Source organism: Uloborus diversus, chromosome 1 (genome assembly GCF_026930045.1).
Source record: "Uloborus diversus isolate 005 chromosome 1, Udiv.v.3.1, whole genome shotgun sequence".
NCBI classification, from domain to species: Eukaryota; Metazoa; Arthropoda; class Arachnida; order Araneae; family Uloboridae; genus Uloborus; species Uloborus diversus.
In genome coordinates this window covers 231,224,057-231,241,776 of record NC_072731.1, presented here as the reverse complement: position 1 = coordinate 231,241,776, position 17,720 = coordinate 231,224,057, and the positions used below count along the sequence as shown (strand labels likewise).

At 32.6% G+C, this 17,720-nt stretch overlaps 1 protein-coding gene across 1 annotated transcript in view; it reads right to left on the bottom strand.

The window, feature by feature from the left end:
* LOC129225811 (aldehyde dehydrogenase family 16 member A1-like) overlaps window positions 1-17,037 on the bottom strand; it is a 50,368-nt gene extending 33,331 nt beyond the window's left edge. The window contains exons 1-4 of the mRNA XM_054860327.1: window positions 16,907-17,037; window positions 12,912-13,156; window positions 10,857-11,026; window positions 41-200 (exon numbers count right to left, since the gene is read on the bottom strand). Of these exons, the coding sequence (XP_054716302.1) occupies window positions 41-200; window positions 10,857-11,026; window positions 12,912-13,156; window positions 16,907-17,011 (680 nt within the window). The 5' untranslated portion in view covers window positions 17,012-17,037. The remainder of the gene's footprint in view (window positions 1-40; window positions 201-10,856; window positions 11,027-12,911; window positions 13,157-16,906) is intronic.
* Window positions 17,038-17,720: the final 683 nt, after the last annotated feature.

Genomic DNA, 17,720 nt, shown 5'->3' with positions numbered 1-17,720 from the left:
ACAGTAAAACAAGTTGTAAGTAACGAGAAAGAATGATTACCCAGCTGTACAACAAATTTCACACAACAAGAATGCAGACAGGAAAGATTTTGCGTCAACTAAAAGAAATGCAGAATTCCCCGCAGCTAAAATGGAGCTTATTTGCCAGCTTGCAGACAGGAGTGGATTATTAAATTCTTCTGCTACAACACAAATCACTCCTGTAAAGATAAATCACATTTATAGTTGTGATATATTTCATAAAAAGCAAAACAAACATATATAAGAGAACAATAAATTCAACCAATAAGTATGGGTACTCAAAAGGAAATAGGCTATCTACTGTCTTCCCTCCCTCCCTTTGTAGGCATGTGTAGCAGAAATTTGAAAACATTTAACTTATAAACATTTAACTCAAATATAACCTAAATTTAATAATTTTTTATTGTATCTTCTTGTACTTGAGCACATGAGTTTTTTGGGGGAATGGTTATTATTAATATATGAGCACACAAATTGGAAAGAGGGTAAAAAAGCAAAACTTCCGAGCCCAAATAGGAGTTTCTCCTATAGTTTCCCCAAAATTAAGTCCCCAAACAGTTTTAGGCTGTCTTTGATCATTTTAAGAGACTGATTTAATTTTACCATTACCAACCCTGAGTCCTTGCTTGGCATACCTATTGCTTACATGGTTTTATTTCAATGACTCAACACACTACAACTTTTATCAAATGGGAAGAAATCCCATCATCATCCATACAAATAAACAATCGTGTTTTGTAGAAAATGAGAGGCCAAGTATCTATAGTTGATGCAAATCTAAACTGGCAGGGTTGTAGTGCTTCAATTAGACTCCGCGTAGCCTTCACAATGCTGCCAGGTTAGGCTCGCTCCAACTAGTTTAAAATATTGTTACGAGTCCAATGCAACTTCAAACTTTCTTTGAAATGACAATTCTAATCTTGATAAAAACACAATGAATTTATTTACAAATGTTAACAATAGAGCAGGTAAAAATTGCAAACATCCAGCAATTAATCGAATATTGTTAAACACTGTGCATTACTCAGTACACCAAGCATTTAAATCCAAAATACATGAAAAGAACAAATTCGAAACTCACAGCGCAAGCGCTAAAACATTCAGACAGCAGTGAAAAACGAGCCTAAACAGCTAGAAAGCAAACTGACTCTCCCCCCTCATTCACAAGACGCCCAGCATTTTATAAATCTAGAGAAGTTTCGACAAAATTCTACTATGTTCTACCGATTTCTCATATTTTCTTTTTATTTCTTCCTGAATCTTATCAATTAGAAATAGGGGACGGTATACTTCAGTCAAATGTTAGGGGGTTGTATCAGGGCCGTCGCCAAGTGGATTCGTTTGCGGGGGTGTTGAAACTGATTTTGCCGACTGACTCCTGACATTTGCCGACAAATACATACGCACATAAGTAATATATATATATATATATATATATATATATATATATATATATATATATATATATATATATATATACATAAGATTGCCCTTGACTGGAATTTGTTACATATTGAAGTCTCGAATACGCATTGTAGACTAGCATTAGTAATGCTAATGGGATGCAGAGGCGTAGCTAGACCCGACTTTCGGGGGGGGTTACTTCTTTTATTTTTTATATGTATATATATATATATATATATATATGTGTGTGTGTGTGTGTGTGTGTGTGTCAACTTTTACATACTTTGGAATGGGGTGCCCCAAGTTCAATACTTGTGTCAAACAAAACAAAATCAAAGAATTTTTTTTTTTTTTATTTCTTGTAATGTTTTGGAAAATGTAACTTTTTTTTCCTTTTTCTCCATTTAATTTAAAGTGAAACTTTCTAGCAACAGGTCTAGTCAAAACCAGTCTATCCAAATCAGGGGGAAAATCAAATATCTGATGAGCGTGTTCCGTTCATTTCAGTGTGACTGCTTAATTTAGAGGCTAACACACATCTACAAAAGCTGGCATCCCTGAAAGTTAATAGATGGATCCATTTCCGCCTGTGAACTGGATGTTTGACTTTCAATCTCATCGGTGGTCAGACTATTTTTACTAACTTGGTTCGCACTAAAAGTATGAAATAAAATAAAAAAAGACTTCTTGATTATAACCTGCAAAAAATGAAATGACTTTTCATATCGTTATATTTATATGTTGCTTTTTATATGTATTTACATTTATGCTAGTTCTAAAGCAGTTAATAAAATTTGAATTAAAAAAGAGGGAAGAAATATAGACGGTAGAAAGTTATTTGCACAAAGCTGCATACCATCTGTTCTCCTTTCAAGTTTTTATTTTTAATTTTATTACCTGCTTTAGAATTTATATAAATATCTATTTGAGAGAGCAACAGCAATTTTCGAGTGTTATCAACAGAAATCTTTTTATTTATTTTCTATTTTTTAATGCGAACCAAGCTAACAGAAATAGTACAGAACAGTCTAGATTCATTTCGTTTTTAAACATTTTATTCCTGTAATGCTATGCAGTTTTTCTTTTAAATTAAAATAAAATTTCCTTCAGAAGGGTTCGATGGAATTAATACTGCTTCAGCAGACTGTACTTCGTTTTCTTCAGAGGACGTTAACTTTCTCTTTTTAGAGCAACCATTTTCGTCATTTACATTTTGGGGGGGGGGGGGGGTTTAAAAAGCTTGTTATCGGTTTTGCTCTCTTCATTATACAACAACGTTCACTTAGAAAAATACTATTCTAAATAGTTCAGACTAAACGTTTTTAAAAGAATACGCAGTAAATACTGGCTGACATTTTAGACCAAATCGATGTGATTGCGGTGGATTTTCTGGTTAGCAAAGGCCGTTTTGACTATCACAGCACAACGCCAACAAAAACCTTATATCTCGAATTCCGGCTATGCTATCATTTTCGGATTCGAAGCCCAATGATCTTCAAAGCAGCAAGCAAAAGCATTTTCTTCAACTCGAAACAGAAAGGGCTGAGGGGGCAAAAAAAGGAGAAATGCGTTCCACGAATAGGTTTTTTAGGAAAATTAACGAAAGGACAGTCGTTTCGAGCACTTTCTTGGAAGAAGAGTAAAGGGGTGAAATTCACAGGTTGAGTATTAGTTGCATTATGGATGAGTATTTCAAGTTCATGGTTAAAGGTCATTCAAGTTAAAAGCCATTTTGCTCTGTTATCTGGTTTAGTACTGTTCTGTGATCGCTCTCTTTCTTAAAATTATGATTCCTTAAAGAAAACCAAGATGATAGGAGGGAAGTTTAAGATTTTTTCAAGTAAAGAAAAAAGGAAAATCCTAGAATATTGGCCAGGTTAGATTTGCAGCAATTGCTAACCTCAAGAGGATAAATAATTAATCAAAAAACAAGAAAAAGAAAAAATCAGGCACCAAAAAGCAATAAAAGACGTTTTCTTCAAAAAGATATGCTCAAAGTTTCTTTAAACTGGCAATAAAGCACATAATAATGTAATAATAGAACAAAGACCTAACAAAACTAATACAGAGGAATTTTGATCAAGAGCCCATGTTCTCTATAGTATCGATTTCAAATTTTCACCATCATATTACAAATTTCTATAAAGTTTCTTAAAGCCCCCGTATCTTAAAACCTCTTTATCTCGATTTTTTTTCCTTCCTGTGAAATTCGAAACATACCGATTCAACTGTATGTAATATTCCCACTGCGCCGCTCATAAAATTAAACATACTTAACAATTTTCAGAATCTATGACAAAAAAAGGCTACATATTCGTAGATTTAAACAAATCAATCTCATTTCTAAAGAGAAGTGTGAAATTTCACTCAATTATCAAAAAAAAATGTTGCAGCACAGTGAGGAGTGAGGCGTCTTTACGCTTGAGGGTCACTCATTGAGCTGATTTTCAATGGCACTGGAGGGGGGGGGGGGAGAGCGAAGTGAATTTTTGATCACTGTTATTCAGAAAAAAAAATATTTTTTGATTTTTTTTTCTTTTCTTTTTCTTTTCCCTTCTCCTTTTTTTCTTTCTCTTCTCTTTTTTTTCCTCTTCTCTTTTCTTTCTCTTCTCTTTTCTTTCTTTCTCTCTCTCTTCTTTTTTTTGGGACAAACATTTCGGGGGGGGTTTTGTCCCCAAAACCCCCCCCTTAGCTACGCCCCTGATGGGATGCATTAATTTCAGGTTTGAACCCGGTTTCAGGTTTGAAATAACGGGGCTCGGGAGGTTCTCCCCCTGAGAATTTAAAAAAATGTTATTCTGAAAACGAAATTTTAGACAACCTTTGACGATTTTAGGGTGAGAGCAGGCTCGGAAATTTTTTCGAAACCGAAGACTTAAGAATGCGATTTTAAGCTATCTTTGGATCCGTTAGGGAAAGGGATGGGGCCTAGGGGCGCTCCCTTTGCAATTTTGTGAAATTCAAGTTCCATAGGCAATCATAGACCACTATTAAACATATTAAAGAAAGAAGAGGTTAATATGACATCTTTTTAGTGTTGGAGGGAAACAGTGGGGTTAAAAGACTCCCCGAAAATTTCTGAGACTGAAATTCGAAAAACGTATTTTTACACGGTCTCTGATGATGTTCAGAGGCTGTCCCTCGAAAAACTTTAACATTTCTTTTCTGTCTCAAAAAATGGGGTTTTTAAAATTCTCTTGCCAATAAGAGGCCATGTCTACCTAGTTGGAAACTAGAGGTCTGACCAGGGGTCCAGCTCGAAATCAGACTAGTATAAATTTTATCAGTTTTATGGGAGGAAAGGGGCCCAGAAAGCAAACCAACAACCAACAAGGGACCCGCCTTGTGCCTTGGCTCTCGGTGGCCCTGCTTTCAAGCCTCCAATTTCGAACAATTCCCTCATCCCCTTTCATCTCAGCGAAGTTTTAACCTAAAACTTCGCTTTTGAATCTTCAAAATCAAAGATTTTCTTGGGACATCCGCCAAGACCTATATTTTCCCAAACGTCATCAAAATTAGCCTCAAACGCATTTTAGGATTTCAATTTTAAAAAAAAATTTCGTTGGGGGGTTTCCGAGCCACACGCTTTCCCAAACATCAAAGATAGCCTGAAATTGCTCAAAATTTTGCTGAGATAAATTCTGAAACACCACCTCTCACCTAATGTTTGCAAAAATTATCTAAAATTACGTTTTGAAAACTTCCGAATCCGAAACATTTCTGGAAGAAACTCTTGACCCCCTAATATCAGCAAAGATAGTCCTAAAACTGACTTCAATTTTACAAATATTCCGAGAGGTACTCCAAATCCTCTTTCCACATTACCAAATGTGGCCTAAAATTACGATTTTTATGTCAATTTCCCAAATAATCGCATTCTGCTCTTTTTACAAGCCCCCTAGCATCTATGGCAGCAACTGTAAGTACAATTTTGACATTTAACGAGTGAGTATCAATTTAAAAGAACAGTATTGATGATCAAGAGTGTCAAAATGGTCTAACTCTGATGTCAGTACACTGAAATTCAAAGTCTTATTTATAAATAACTAAAAAAAAAGAAAAACGAGAGCTATTTCAATTTTTTATGTTTAAAAATATTTTCTGAGCATGTTTAAGTGAATTATTAACATTATTGCAGGTGAAAACATTTCAGTATGTCTGTCTCCTAGTTAAGTTTCAATCATATTACTCATGCATAGATTTTGCGACTATTTATATCTTTTTAAAAATACCCATATTCACAAATACGAGTGTATTGGAATTTTAAATTATTAATTAATAATTAAAAGCTACCAATTATTAGCATAATTCGTAATGAAGCCTATTTAGCGATTCAACGAAAAAAATCCTAATATGAATAATAGCCCATGATCGAGCGTGTTTCAGCAATGAAACTCTCGCCATGATAATTTGATAATATATTTTGGTAATGTTTAACATGCAGGGAAAGGCTTTATCGTGACAAGGCTGAACTGGATCCGGTAACTTAACTGATTTACAGTCAGTTGAAATTGAATACCAAAAATCGAAGTTTCAGACGACGTATTTTGCAGTGATAGCTTAGATAACTTTTTACCCTTAAAAATCAGGAATCCTGAATGCCTGTATCCATCGATAACTTTTATTTAACTTTACTTTTTTACCGTTGGAGCGACTGGTATGACTTTTCATTACTAAATTTTAAATATTTTTCTCCATTTAAAACATAATTCTGGCGGTCTTTACTTTTCTCCATGTTACTCTGATTTTCGTGATGATATCGTGGTTTATAAAAAAAGTAGAAGTATAGATGTGAGGGTTGACCCTCAGAAACTGTCTTGTTTGTTTATTTATCCACTTTTTTAAACTGAAGCTTGTCAGGCGTTTCAATACCGCACTCACTACTTTTTTTCTACTTTATTGGTTAAAAAAAGTGTTTAAAACGTATTTCAGCTGCCTTTAGTTTGGTAATTTTAATGATGAACATTTTTAAATGTTCCTAAATAATATTTTAAGATTGTATTTTCTTAAATTTTACAGTAAAAAAAAACATTCATTTGTTTTCTTTTTCATACTTTCATTAATTTTCTTTCTTTTCTTTTTTTAAAAAAACTTTCAACACTGCGAATGTGTAACAGGGGCTAATAGACATCCATTTTTCCATCCCGGCCAGCATCCAATTCACAACTTTTATTTTTCAATATTTTAAAACTTTGAAAAATTACATTAAATAAAACTTTGAAAAATTACATTAAAATAATCATACCTCTTCTGCTGTATTTCAATAAGTTTTTTTTTCCTCAAACTAAGATCATATGCTTTCAGATTTTTCTTTCCTTGCCACAAAAAGAATATTATTGCTCGTTCACTTGCAAAGTGAAGTTCAAAATTTCAACTAAACTTTTTTTGTGCAGTGCTAAATAAATAAAGTAACTCTATGCAGGATAGTCATTCAAGTCGTCTGCTCTACTCCTTGATGCAGTCAGCATTGAAAATCAAACTCAATGCAACTTTTGTAATCAAGGCTCCACAGCGCTAATAACCATTTTCTTCTTTTGGCGGAAGGTCACACAGCAGGGCTCCGGACAAATCGTTCAAAACTAAACGCAAACAAAACACAGTTGATCTAGGATTTCCTTAATTTTCCCTCGAGCTCCTAGTTCCCCCCTGAAGGTCCGACATTTCTGTGTTTCTAGTGTCAAACGGGTCTTTCTTATGTACCCCCCACACGACTACGCCGTCTCGGCGGCGACATTTCTGAGTACTACAATTGACAGACAAATGTCATGACACTCGTGTGGTCGACAAATTACCGCAGCTAGTAAAATACTATTTCGATTTTTACTCGTTAGGCGTAGAAAAACTGGAAATAGTGCTCAATGTGCGTTCAGAAGTTTGTTTCATAAACAAACACTTATGAGTACAAATGTGACTTTGTATTGCAATATTTTCACTATCTTTCTCTCTATTTTAATATGCTTTAGTTTCGGCGTCCCATGTATTATTTCCACTTTGATATGGTTTTTATTGATGATACAATTTCATAAATGTGGCGACGGCCAGACGCTATTGTATTTTTAAACTGAGAATTTCCCTGGGTTTTTCAAGTAATGTTCTAAATAATTATTTTTAAAAAAATGTTTGAAACGTGCATCTTGATTGCTCATAGTTTGGTAATCTTAATGTGCAATACAGATTTCCGGGTAATTTCTAAATAATATATTAAGTTTCTTTTCTTTTTAGATTTTACAGAATAAACACTCGATTAGAATTTATGAATGTCGGACTTAACGTTCAAATCCAAAACGTCCATGACATTCAGAATTAACTCTAAAAATAAAAATTGTCGATTGTAGCTGAAATTGCCGACTGACCCTGTGGCCTCAGCAAAATATTCTTATTCGGCAAAACTTGTTTGATGATTTGGCAAGTTTTGGGACATTATTGTTTTTTTTTTAATTCCTGAATTTTCCTTCTCATGTGTGCATTGCATACCCATATTTTATTCTTCGGCAAATTGAGAACTTCTCTCAAATTGAGAATTTTCCAAAAATTTAAGTTCGGAACGTCAATAGATCAGTGTTGGCAAAATCAAATTCTGTTCATATGAATGTCGGTAAATTGGAAATACGGTGCAATTAGCAGTTGGTGAGTTGATTATGTCTTTCAGAAGAACAGTCGTCAGTATAATCACAGGATGCACTAGACATGCCTATACAAACTATACTAGTATATACATGTTTTTGATTTGTCTTTCATTATTAAAAGACATTACTTTGCACTCAAATATTTTGAATGCAGAATCAATTGAAAAAGCAAAAATGCCGACTCTATGGATGAACTTTCTGAGGGGATCGATGCTTTATTGTGTCGGCAAAATGAGCTGTCGCAGAGTAAGCAATCGGCATAGTGAGCAGATGAAAAAAATGTTCGTGTCTGCGATATGAATTCATCAGAATGAACATGAAGCGCAGTCAGACATGGTATACATACCCGCACAAACTCTTCATGTTTTCTTTCATCCCGTAAATGCTTATTATTAATTATAAATATATGTATATGTGTATTATACATATTTTAAAAAATCAAACACTTCGTGTCGTGAATGCTGAAACTAATGAGTCAAAAATGCCGACTCTGGTGAATTTGATGATTAGGCACTGGACAGTGCCGTATTTAAGCACTCGTATTTAAGCACTCGGTAAAAGAAGCGTCCTACAGTCGGCGAAAGAATACTGAATGATGGTGTTTGTTGTACGTAGTGTGAGCAAAATGAAAATGAATGTAAATAAAGATCCTTTTTATTATTTTCTCTTGTGCAAAGTACCCGAAAGGTTAGATTTTTGCAACTTTGAAATATGAAAATAACTTTAAAAAAAAAATTCAATCAATAAAAGCTTTGAAAATCCGAAACATTGAAAATGTCGACTTAAACTGATTTTGCCGACTGGATGAAATCTCTGGGAGGGTGAGACACCCCCCTCACCCCCCCCCTATAGCGACGGTCCTGGGTTGTATGTAAATTACAAGAAACTATTTACAGGTTACATTACTAATATAATTTTAGATGAAAAATAATAAAATAAACGATAAATTTAGCCAGATTACAACAAATTAAGCATAAAAATAATTACTGTTTAAAAAATTTGTAACAATATTTTTAAAAAACATTGCAAGTCCACTATGTATAACAGAGCTGGCAAGTAGAACATTAGCACAATTTACTTCTAAAAATTATAATATACACTCTATTGAAAATTAGAATAATACACTGAAAATAAAAACTTAATCAAACACTTCTACTTAGTTATTATTAAATCTGAAAAAAAAAAGCTCCTTTTATTCCCAAAAAATAAAAATTTAGAACATCTGTAATGAGTGCTAGTGAGTTTTCTTTAACAGCCATGTTCAACCTACAGTTTACACGATAAGTGGGGCTCACGAAGCTGATCCGTGTGGCTTGTTAGGTTAAATGTTAAACTTCAAAAACTATGAACTGAAACTGCATGAACATTCTTTTTTTCTCATTTTGTTTGTGTGTTTAAACAGTGATTGACTGTGAGTGCTCTTAGGTGGTTTTGCCTAACCTACAGTTAACGGGCCAGATGAGACCACAAATCTGATCCATGTTGGAATCAATTCAACAGACATTGTTGCTATTGCAAAATCAAAATTAGATTCTGAAATCCTCCAAAAGAACTAACCACATGGGGTCTGTCTATAAAGGGGAGCAGAGGGGGTTCAAACCCCTGTCTAGACACTAGTGCTGTCATTTCTTTTGAATAAAGTTTGAGCAAATAAACCATTCAAACCATTTCAACACAAGTGATTAAAACCTCCTTAACTTTATAAGTTTTCTAATTTTAATCTGCCTAGGTTTTGCTTTCAGAACCGTAACAATGGTAACAAATTTCTATTTGTCTTTTGAAGAAAACAAAAATATGAATTCCCTTAAAAAAAAGTTATACGTTCATCGAATTTTAAAACAGAAATTTTCACAAATCTTTCTTTTATTGCTTTGAATAGCAGATCAGAACAGAAGAAAGTTTTTTCTTCAAATCAAAAAGCCTTGAAACATATAAATTTTTGCAGCCTCCCCACTCCCCTAAAATTACACATATGCATGCCCATGACCAACCATCTTTATTCAGTAAGAAGACTGCTTCAAATTTGGAGTCAAATAGTCAGAAACTGGTTGCTAAAAAGAAAAGAGAGAGAAAATCTGTGTTGAGATAAAATAAGCGAGTAGTACTGATGACAACAATTCTCAGTTTTCAATTTTCTTTCTTTTCTGTGTTTTCCAATATTATGTAGAAAGAAATTTAATGTGTTAAAACTTTAGGAGTTCTGCCAAGCAAAATTCATTTCAACATAAGGTGCGGCCATAGAGCTGAGTTGGACAACATTGCTAACAGTTTAAGTATTTTTAAGTAGCAGCCTTCCATGAGCAATATGGATTTTGCAAACAGAACATAATGCAAAATTCAAACCTTTCGTTGACTGAAAGATTTAGGAATAAGTCTTGAGAATACTGCGTTGACTTCAACATAGTAACTTTGTACAGAAATGAACTACTGAACTAGCACAGCATAGTTGGTAGATGATTCCACGTCTAACACTTGTGCTTATTGATGACATGTGTAAGTGCTATGATTGATTTTAAGCTGTTGAAACCATCAAAAATATTATAAAACGATAGCAAAATTATAGTCTTTTACATTTGACATTTTTGTCATAAAATGTACAAAACATTCAAAATTCATACAAAATGATTAATCTGCTGTGCAATCAAGCAATCTAATGAAAAGTTGTACATTGTACGAAAAATCGTTTAAGTTGAGAGGTTGATATGAGATCATCAAGTTGATATGAGAATTTTAAGGTAAATACATTTAAAAGGGAGGGTGTGAAGGAGAAAAGTATGATTGCTTCAACATGGGAATGCAATTTACCTGTAGGCTTCCAACTTTCATCACATTTCAAAGAAATTGAACTATCATGATAAAAAGTTTGAACTAAATGTGGGACATCTTTGTTTCTAGTTTTATGCAAATGCTTTCCTGTGGTTAAACTTTCAACCACAGAAAATAGTTGTAGGTTTTCTTCTATATGTTTTCCAACACTGAAAAGAAATAAAAAATGATTAACTTGCACAGTAAGAGATTTAATACAAAGAAAAAAGAATTCAACAAAAAAGCATACAGTTGGCTCTCTGTTTAACGATGCTCTATTTAACAACTTTCTCCATTTAAAGACGATCTTTCACGGTCCCTGATGCTTTGCTGTAGATTTAAAAGCATTCTATTTAAGGACCCGTTCTACTTAAGGACGATTTTTTGTGGTCCCTTGAAAGTCGTTAAATAGAGAGTCTACTGTATTTTAAAAAAGGAATGTGTAACAGAATCAGAGCTGACAAACCACTGAATGATATTAGTAGAAATTCAAACATTATGCATTGAATATTTTGGAGTTGCATGATTGCACACGTATTTATGGGGCCAAAGTTCAGCACAATATTACAACTGGAGATGCAATTTGACACACACAGTAATTTACTGTAGCAATGCTTTCCTGCTGAAAGAGGCCTTTGAATAAATAAGAATTACTCTTTAATTGATCCTTTAGACCTTAAATGATACATTTTCTGAATTTATTTATAATCCCACCCAATTTTGATATTGTGTGCTTTATACGTCAAAGCCAGACTAACATAAGTCACACTGTCACTACTCTGCAATAGAGTATAAATGTTTGTCTGGTGCTAGCAAAAATTGGGACTAGCACTCTTATATCAATGGTAAATAATTATAAAGGAAATATTTTTATTGAATTACACTGTTTTATCAGGTATCTCAATATAGAATAAGGTTTTACATACCATTCAATAAAATCCTGAAAATTGTCATTTTTGGACTTACGTTAGTCTAATTTATTCTTTGATCAGATAAATAAACTAATTAATGCTAGCTACTAAAAAAGAAAAAAAATAGGACTTTAGATTCATTCTTTTCAAACTGCTAAATAGGAACACTGAAAACTTCTTAACAACTTTTTTTACATTAAGCATGCTTCTTTGCAATACAGTAAACTCCTGGGGCAAAATTCTGCATGCCCTTTCACTTAAAAACAAAATAATAATTTTTAAAAATATGTTCTGTGATGACAAACTGAATGCAGACAAATGCAAAAGTTTTTTTAGACACTCCTATTGATTTCTTCTTCCTAACTTCTAATGACATTAAACCTCTTTAAGGTCATCAAAACTTCACTAGTGGACACCTGACTTTTACATCGACACTACTTACTGCTCTACATCTTCACTACTTGTGATTTTAGACCTACCCTACTCTCTCTTACTGAATCTTAGATCTACACCACTTACGTGCGTAAACCCGACCAGTCTTGAAAAAATTCCTCTCCTCTCTTGTTTGCCTGCTTGGTGTAACCTAGATTGATCTGTTGCAGTTTATATGCTTGCTTGATTTACTCGCAATGTGCGCAATCCATTTGTATTTCTAGCTTTTACATACACTGTTATTGTTTTAGTTATAGTTTAAATGCATTTAAGTTAATTGGTATTTTCACGTTCTATTTGCCCTTTTTTTTACATAAATTGCAGATTATTTGTAAATTTGCTTGTCCGTGGTTATCGTGCCACCCGCGTGGATAATTGGGAGTTTATTGTAGTTGAATTTTTTTCTAACAAATTTGAGGACCCCTTTTAGAGTGGTGGGAGGGGGCACAGACACCAAATACAACCCTCCATAAATTAGCTCCTAGGACCAGCCTCACTGGGCCCCGAGCCTGGTCATCACTTCTGTATTTGAATAGTTTACCGGTTTTTAAAAAGCAAAATTAACAACCAAAACTTCGGACATTTGTCAAATTCCTAGGAAAAGATAAGAATATCTGAAAAATATTACTCTCAATAACCATGCATTATAAAAGCATTAAAATTAATAAATTATAATGATACTTTGCTCAATGAAGTAAAAACTATACTGTACCTATAAATATATTTCGCTCTTTCAACAGCAGTGAAGGAAGACCATTTTTGAAATCCATCAAAAGAATTTTTAGCAGCTAACTGGAAAGTCTCTTGTGATGGAATATGTATTTGTGCCAATTCTTTGCCAGAAAAAAAGTCTGAAATTTTGCAAATAGAAGCTGACTCCTTGGAAATATCTTCTGATGCAAGCCACGTTCCATTCACAAAACCTGCAAATGACTGTCCATGTTTCTGCAGCCAATCCTAAAATAATTTTTAAATAATGGTTCAAAAACTTATAAAAACTTTTTGTTTACAAAAATCTATATTATATCTGGATTTCACAACTAAAGGAAGTGAAACATACATAACATTATGACTTTATGAAAAAAATAAAGTCATAATGTTATGTTAAATTTGTGTTCCAAGTCTTTTTCAGAAAAAAGCTTGTGCAAACCTGAAATTGAATTTTCATCAGTAGTTACCAGGGTTCGCAGATGTATATCAGTCGATATATATATAATGATATAGATCACGATATATATCCGATATTTCTTTTGAAAATATCATGATATTTTGATATTATCGATTTTAATTTTTTCAACTACTGTATTTTCAATACAAAAATTATATTAATCATAATAAAATTGTTTATTTGTTGTTGAAAATAACAAAAAAGTTATGCATTATGTTTTTATGACGTATTGATACATCATTAATGTAACAAAGTAATATAATGTTCCTTTTTCATTTTATATTCATAAAAAAAGTAATGTAACAATTTCGACTCATATTAAATGTGCTAAATTAAATATTAAAACGTTGGTCAGAAAATTTCTTATGACTGTGCGCCGACTAATGCATATTTTTTATTTCTGAATCACGTAACTGTGTAAAACTAGCTAGAAGAAGAATGATTAAACCAGCTAATGCTAAATTAACTCCATTAAAATTAATAAAAATATTAAATAACAAATAATGAAAGAAACCTTAACTTTGAGGCTACATATTGTAATAACAATATAAGAAAATAAAGAATGATTTAAGGATGCATTTACTATTTTGAAGACTTTAGTTTGTGCTGACTGAAAATATTGGATATATATCAAAATATCCAATATACAGTAGTCTCGAAAATCCGAGGTAATTGGGGATCGCGCCACCTCCGATTATCTGAAAAATTCTTTGAACTACATCAGGACATGCCCTGTTTATTTCCTTATGCTCTGAAAAGGAAATACAGTAGAAGACCATTATAACACACATCTTGAGACCAGAGCTTTTGTGCTATACAGGTTTTTGTGTTACATAGATCATTTCACAAATTTTGAACCTAATATTCAGAATACATCCATGTATTAGCACTTCAGAATGAGTTTCATCTGCAATGAGGTTTAAAGCTCACTAGTATTACATTTAGTCACTCACAAATAAATATGTTTCACAATCAAAAGAAAGCGAAATATCCTGCACTTCTGCTAGCTTCATGGTTTGCATAACAGCTGTATTTTCAAGAGTCATCTTGCGTTTTCTGTTTTCTGAGTACTAATTTTCATTTGAAAGCTTCGTATTAAGATGAAAAGATGAAAAACTGTATCAAATTAAATTTGCCTAACTATTTTTATGTTTGCAAAGGAAAACTGTGGGATTTTTTAAAGTTTGAAACCTATTGTTTACTTCTGAAAAGTTGTGCGGTCCATGGAGAATTGTGTTACATAGGTTGGCGTTTAAAGGTATTTTGCTGTATTGTCTCCTCAAAAAATTGATCGCTCAAATATCAATGTAAATGTATGTTTTAATTAACCCAAAACAAGTTTTGATTAGTTTTTTGCTTGAAGTCCGTATGTCATGTGCTTGTGTGTAAACTTGCAGGCGACCGAAAAATGCCCTTTGATGGTCCTTGAATAAGTTTTGACGAGTTTAATTGTGACATTTGTGTCTATGTGTGAGCGTACGTATGTACCTCACATAATACAAAAACATTAGCGATAGAAGGATAAAGTTTCATACATTCCCTTTTACAGCATCAAGTTTTGTACTTACTTCTTTATTTGCAATTGGATATTCCAAAAGAACAGTTTGCTCGTTCTTTGAGGCAAAACAATGTTTTAATTTCAAGTTATTTTTTGTGCCAACATACTTCCTACTTTCTCCAAAACATCTTTTAATCCATCTCTAACAGTCAATGAATATTTCATGCCACTTGGCAAGTGTTATTGACATAAACCTTTCAATATCTTTTTGTTAGCTTATTGTATGTTGTTAGGGAAGTTTTTTTTACATAGCAAAATATTTTAATTTTCAGATTAAAATTTTTTTTCTTCTATAAAGAGTTTATCTTAAAAATATTAACAAAGAACCTCAAATTAAGCGGAACCTCGGACATTTGAGACTCGAATTTTCGGGACTCTACTGTGCATCAAAACATTGGATATTTTCGAAAATATGATATTTTTGAACCCTGGTAGTTACTCCATTTGACTACAGTCAAATCCTGCTTCAACGAAGTGTAAGGCTAGACTTGAAAATATTCATTTGCCACTCACCACGTCCCATATACAGAAAAGAAAAAAAAAAAAACACTGTCAAATGAAAATAAAAATAACCTGCAACTTTTTTCCAGTGTTTTTTTTTTTAAATTTTATTATACCATTTCATTTATTTAGCAATTTTTCTTTCATGTTATAAATTTTCTTTTCATTCATATTTTTTATTAAATTGTTTTTTAGTTACTTCATATGTAATGTTTATTAACAACCACAAAAATGAAATTTGGTAAGATTTATATTTAAAAAAAGAATTATTTCATTAAATTAAGGAATCATATTTATAAAACAAAATAGATAGGTTTCTATAATAGCATTGTTTTTTCTCCAGAGATCCTTCAATAAAAAATTAGAATAAGTTCATCGAAATATGAAAGATGTCAATTCCTGTAAGTTTTTTTTTTTCTATTTTTTCCTATTAATTTAAGTTAGATCCGCTCGTCCTGGTCAAGGAAAAAGAATATAATTTTAGGATTGATATTCCTACTTCTGCGCAAGAGCAGGTGGATACAGGATAACTAAATAGAAACAAGGTAATAAAGTGACATTCGAAATAGAGGATTTTTAAAGACAAGACTTTGAACCTTTTCAGCATTAATACACCTTTCACCAAAACTTTGTGTTCACATTAGAGGGTTAAAAAAAAAATGATATTACAGATGCAAGTATATGAGTTAATGAAACTAAAGAGAAATAAAAGTGAGGAAAATTTTGACATAAAAAAGGGGCATGAACCTGCTATCCACTGGTTTCTTAGTTAAACAATCTTATATGTACAACAATCAGGGATGCCCCACACTAGTTCCGAAATTTGCAAAATTTTCGGAAAACATTTGTCAAATTAGAAATATTTTGGGAATGTCACTCCTTCTGTAAGCAATGTTGAACCAAAAATTTGCTAAGATCATGGTAATGTCACTGAAAAAGTTGTAAGTTTGTTAGTCAATAAGATTTACAATATTTTAGTTTTCAAACTTTGTTAAGAAAAATATGTTAAAGCCAGGAGCACCATGGGTTGCTGCAAAAAGTCAGCGTTGCTCCAAAGTGTCCATGGTAACAATAACGTGTATTACAATAAAAATAAACTAGGGTGCTATGAGAAAATTCTAACTTTCAAAGGGTGCAGTGAATAAGAAAAGTTTGGAAATCCCTGATCTAAGCAGTTGAGAGATTTGAGCTCGAAAAAAATTACTGAATAAAAAAAACAAAAGCATAGTCCCCCCCCCCCCCTCCCTTCAATGTTGAAAAGGATAGGTAGTTATGTGCATGAAAGACTTTTGTACATTCCCTAAAAAAGAATAATTATGCGGGAAAACCAAAAGAGAAAATATTTCACTCAGGTTATTATTATAAGAATCGCTTTTAACAGCAAGGGTCAAAATAAGCTAGGAAAAATAGATAAAATATATAAATGCATTTTTCTCATAAAATTGAAAAGTGTGCAAATAAAAAAGAAACAGTAACTTACAAATCCTATACTATCTGGATGATTCTCATTAGAACGATTCATTGTTTGGAACAAATGACAAATTTGCTTTTGTCGTCCTTCGGGCACTTTTAAAGAATAACTCATTACTATGACAACGGAGATTCAAAAAGTTCAATTCAATGGTTGATTTTTTCCCTTTTCTATAATCTGCAAAGAAAAATCAAAAGAAGAATCAGAATTTGTTGAAAAGTTTTCTATGCGCAAGATCTTAAAAACTTATATCTGATTAAATGATAAGATTTGGCGTTATCTCTTTTATGAATGTATAAACTTTATTCTTAGAAATAATTCATACTTCACATTTGGTACAAAATTGAAAAAGTCGAAAGTTTGGATTGGAGTAAAGAAATATTTGACTTAAATTTTCAATAAAAACTCAGATATTTTCCTAAAAACAGTCGCCGACACAATAAAAATAGCAGACGATCGTTGGAGTTGTTGAAGCCGAGTAGCATTACGTTATATTACATTAGACACAATTTGAAAAACTTGAGCACAGAGTTTTGAAAGAAATGTCTCTTCTTTTCATTAAAAATTGAAATGCATTGCGAAAATGGCTGGCAGATGGCGCTGCGTCCAGGGAGCACGCTACGTTTCTCAATCAGACTCGTTTTAAAGGGGCGATTACAAGCTAATTTCGCAGCTTAAAAGCCCCGTTTTTCGGACCGAACTTATTTCAAAGTAAAAGATAGATTCTCGAACAAGTTCTATATGTCGCAAGGGTGTGTAAATTTATTTTTCGAAAACAAACGTTACATGACAAACATTACATGACTCCTCTTCAATGAATATA